The sequence below is a fragment of the Tupaia chinensis genome, unplaced genomic scaffold (assembly GCF_000334495.1).
Source record: "Tupaia chinensis unplaced genomic scaffold, TupChi_1.0 Scaffold000211_1, whole genome shotgun sequence".
NCBI lineage: Eukaryota > Metazoa > Chordata > Mammalia > Scandentia > Tupaiidae > Tupaia > Tupaia belangeri.
Window position 1 is genome coordinate 591,635 of NW_006159686.1, and position 4,361 is coordinate 595,995.

At 65.1% G+C, this 4,361-nt stretch overlaps 1 protein-coding gene across 1 annotated transcript in view; it reads right to left on the bottom strand.

The window, feature by feature from the left end:
* FBRSL1 (fibrosin like 1) overlaps positions 1-4,361 on the bottom strand; it is a gene marked incomplete at both ends in the record, with an annotated part of 66,172 nt that overhangs the window by 13,274 nt on the left and 48,537 nt on the right. Inside the window, 7 exons of the mRNA XM_027771372.1 lie at positions 1,765-1,836; positions 1,950-1,979; positions 2,087-2,155; positions 3,001-3,114; positions 3,209-3,259; positions 3,918-4,126; positions 4,294-4,355. Coding sequence (XP_027627173.1) covers positions 1,765-1,836; positions 1,950-1,979; positions 2,087-2,155; positions 3,001-3,114; positions 3,209-3,259; positions 3,918-4,126; positions 4,294-4,355 — 607 coding nt within the window. The remainder of the gene's footprint in view (positions 1-1,764; positions 1,837-1,949; positions 1,980-2,086; positions 2,156-3,000; positions 3,115-3,208; positions 3,260-3,917; positions 4,127-4,293; positions 4,356-4,361) is intronic.

The following is a 4,361-nucleotide window of genomic DNA, read 5'->3' on the forward strand; positions in this document are numbered from 1 at the left end:
TTTTTTTTTGGAGAGGTTTTTGTTATAGGGCGTGTGTGCTCGCCAGACAGAGACAGAGAGACAGAAAATGAGAAATCATCCCCCAGGGGGGATGGCCACGCCACAGTCCCTTCTCCTCCATTCTCCTCCCTGGATCTTGGGCACGCAAGCACATGTGCCCAGCGTGAGTTTTAAGCCACCGGGTCCGGGACATGAACCGTGGTCGACTACATGGGAGTCCGGCGATATAGCCATTATGCTAACTGCTGGTCCCTCTATCTCTCTCTTTCTGGCGAGCTCACGCACCCTATAGCAAAAACCTCTCAAAAAGAAAGAAAGAAAAAAAATATGCATACCTAAATTGTTCCAAATAAGCTTGAGTTCTCAGCGATAGGGTTTGGTCTGTTTCCAAACAGGCTTATTAGAGTCGAGGACGACTGCGACACCTGTCCCACCTGCCTGCCACACCACGTGGGGGGCGGCTGCACTCAGGGCCCGCGAGCAGGCCAGGCCCTTGCCTGGGCACCGAGCATGGGCTGAGCGTGCCAAGTCGGGGGTGCTGTGCCCTCGCGGCCCTAACATGGGGTGGCCGAGTGTCCAGTCAGCCCCCTCACTGAGCTGCCACCGGCCAGTGCTCAGAAGTTGGGGTGCATCTCCCCGAGTCATGTGTGAGTCACCATCGTGGGGAGCCTGAGGGTGGAATCTGGGGCCGGATGAAGTGGGGAGAGGTGGCCACCAGGTGTCTAGGGCAGGTGGTGACGGAGTCCCCTGGCTGGTGAGCAGAGGGAACGGAGGCCACGTGGTGCAGATGTGCCCAGCTCCAGCCAAGGCTCTGCCCCTCTGGTGACAAGCTGGACCTTCTGGCCACTAGCGCCCCGAGTGAGACCTCCGTGAGTCACCGAGGCTGAGAGATCCTGTCAGTCATGACAGCCGGCAGAGCCCCCCAACTGGCCACAGTGACCTCAGGGCTCTGGCACCGAGGACGGCTGACAGCGTGGGTGCACCCCGAGCCAGCTCAGGTCTGCCTTTATTGGTCACAAGCCCCAAGTTTCCAATGTGTTCGGGTGTGGCTGGAGCTCGCTGGCCACCACCGGCTCTCATGGGAAACCACGCTCCAGTGGCGACAGCCCTGCAGGACCGAGGACTCCCACCCTGGAGTGTCCCTGACCCCTCGTAGTGCGGCCAGGGTCTCGTCTGAGCTTCTGCACGTGAACACAGGACCCATTACACGCCCCTTTTTTGTCGGCTGCACCCAAAGGCGCTCAGGAGCTGGTTATCTTTAACAGCTGTGCACAGGTGGCTGTGTCACTGTTCAGCCACCGGGACAGCAGGGGTAGGGACCCACGGGCCGGGGCGTCCTGGGAGGACCCTCTCCTGCCTCTTCGGGGCTGCCTCCCTCCTCCTCACACCAGCTCATGGCTGAAGATCCAGGCATACGGTGCGTGCTCAGCACTGTTCTGAGGGGCTCCTCGTGAGCTTGGACACCCTGCCCTGACTGTCCCCACCCAGAGGGTGGCTCCCAGGGCAGGCCTGAGGACCAGAGCCATGTGCATGTGTGAGCCCACACGAGTTAATCTGCAGCAGTGTTGGCCTCACCGGCCCCCCCGCCCCAATCGCCCAGGCAGATGGCCACACCACAATCCCTTCTCCTCCATTCTCTCTCGGGATTTTGGGCATGCACACACACACATGCGCCTGGAGTGAGTCTTCACCCAGGCCAGAAGCAGAGTTGCACACGTACCCCTCCCTGTGGCCTCCCTGTGGCCCCGGCCCTGGCAGCCTCACCTGGACCTTCTGCTGGTGGCGGTAGATGTACCAGGCGATCTGGACGTGCACGGCGCTCCACTTCCCCGGCTTCTGCGGCAGGACGGGGCAGGCTCAGGGGCAGCGCGCCCCCTCCCACCCTCCTGGTCCCACACCCCTGAGGCCATCCAGGCCTCCTTCCCAAGGACACGCACGTGTGCGCTCACCCTGACGGCCGTCCGGTACGGGTCAGACACCTGCGGGTGATGGAGGGGAAGTGTCACGTCCAGCCCCCGTGGGGGCTGCTCAGTCTGAGGTGGACAGAGCGTCCTGCTGCTGTAGCCTCAGGGCTGGGGACACCTACCCCGGGAGCTTTCTGCAGGAGAGAGTGGACAGTACTGGACCGGCCAGCTACCTCGACTGGGTTTGAAGTCTGTAGAGTGAGGAGGAGAGACAGAGAGGTCTGAGTGACGTCCAGACCAGGGCAGACCTCCAGGTCTTCCCGGTTCTGGTCCTGCCCACAGACCCTGCGCGCCATCCCCAGGGGTGGCCCAGCCTCCCTCACGGGACCATGAGGCCCTCAGCCCAAGGTTTTCTGAGAGGGCAGGAGAGGGGCCCTGGGCGGTGGCTGGGAGGGCGGCTAAGACGGCCCCACTCGGGAAGGGAGTGGAGGAGCCAGTCTGGGCCCGTGGGTGAGAACTGGGGGGGCCTCTGCTCCAGGGAGGGGGGGGACTGGCTGCTGGTCCCTCCTGCTCCCTCTAGGGCCAAGCAGCAGGCACCGGCCACCGGTGACGTGCCACGGGGCCACGCTTCGCAGGCTTGTCCCTCTGAGCCTCAGACTGGCCCAGAGCAGCCTCAGTGCTGCAGGGACAGCCGTGCTCCGTCCCTGACTTGGCTCAGGGCTCGGGTCTGGGGACACCTGCTCTGCACACACAGGCATGCGTCCCTTCTCATAGCAGGGCTCAGAGGTGGCCCAGACCCTGCAGTCGGGGTCGGCGGGGAATGGACGGCTTGGAGCCTGATGCCCGGAGGCCGCAGTGTCTGCTCACAGGCTCCTGCAGTGTAGACGGCCAGGACTGATGCATTCAGAGTCCCTGGCCAAAGGCTGAGGTGCACCGTGGGGTGCAGCACCTCCCATGCTCCTCTGCCGCCACCTTCCTGGGACGCCTCTGGTCTGGAGCCCCCAAAGGCCCTCTAGCAGTCGCTCCCACCAGGGCCCAGGGCCCCACTCCAACAGCCCGTGCCGCGCCCCACACGCCCCACTGCTGTGCCACCCACCTGCCCGAACAGCAGTACCTTGGGCTGGAAAGCACCCTGCAGGGACCCAAAGGGGCCGGGGTGAGGGAGCAGAGAGGGGAGTCCCGGGATGGCTGGAGGAAAGGCCGGGAAGAACTGCAAGAGAAGGAGCAGGTTCTGGGCTGCGCGCACAGGGCAGCCCGCGGCCGCGCAGCTCCCAGATGAAGGCCGCATCCGGGGACGCACTCACGTTGGAATGTTGGAAGTAAGGGCTGTCCAGCTTGGGCGCATACTTGTCAAACTAGGAGGGAAGAGGGCAGAGGGCAGAGTGAGGCCCCACATGGCCGATGCCCTCCACTGAGCCAGTGCCCACCCAGGCCGAGCCAGGCTGGTGGCCCTAGGCTGGCACCTGTGTCCAGCCAGCCCCAGGCTCCTGAGCGTGCCATCCCAGGGCCGATGTCTGCAGACCTGGGTGACTCCTCCCCACCCCAACGGCCCCCATGAGAGGTGGACAGGCCCATGCGTGGATGGGGCCCCCAAGGTGGCTCAGCAGTGGCTAGCAGGTACGTGAAGCCCTGGCCACTGGCCAAGCTATAGGACGCGTCCTGGCTGCTGACGAGGTGGGCGGGAGCTAAGGGAGCCTGGCCTCACATGGCAGCAGCTCCCAGGACACAGGAGGAGTGGCCCAGTCCCCGTGGCCTCTGTCCTGCTGTGAGCAGACACGCTGGGTCCAGGCCAGTGTGCCTGGCCCTGAGGGCAGGCCATGTCTATGGACGTGAGGCCCCTCTCTAAGCCCAGACAGCAGCCTGGATGGGACCTCCCAGTGTGAGCAGCGGGCACCCAGGAAACGGCCCAGCCCAGCACAGGCACGGGGCGGTGGAGCCCACGCCTCCTCACGGCCAGCCTGCGTGAGTGTGTCTGCGTGTGCCCGCCCCCCGGCAGCACGCAGGCCTACGCACCGGTGGGGGTGCGGCAGCGGGCGTGAGCAGCGTCGGGGGCAGCCCTGCGGGGAAGGGGGCGAGTGTGTGTCGGTGCTGGTGTGTGTGCTGGTGTGTGTGCTGGTGGAACTCCGCCTGCAGCAGGGCCCCCGGGCCCAGGGAGGCGCCAGGCCGCTCGGCGCTCTGCACCAGAAACCGCGTGTTCAGCTCCTGCCTGAGCAGCTCGCGATCTAGGAGAGAAAAGAGACAGAGACAGAGGCACGTCGGCCGCGGGCTCCCGGCGGGGCGAGGCGGGTAGTCACCTGGCACTCCCGGTTGTGGCAGGCCAAGGCGTGGGGGCCGCTGGCCAGGTGCGGGCCCAGGGGTGGAGGTAAGAGAGGAGCCTGTGACCAAGTACCAATCAGAATCCCCGAGCGAGGCTGGCAGTACACGACTGGCGGGCGGGGGGGGGAACGACGGCTGGGC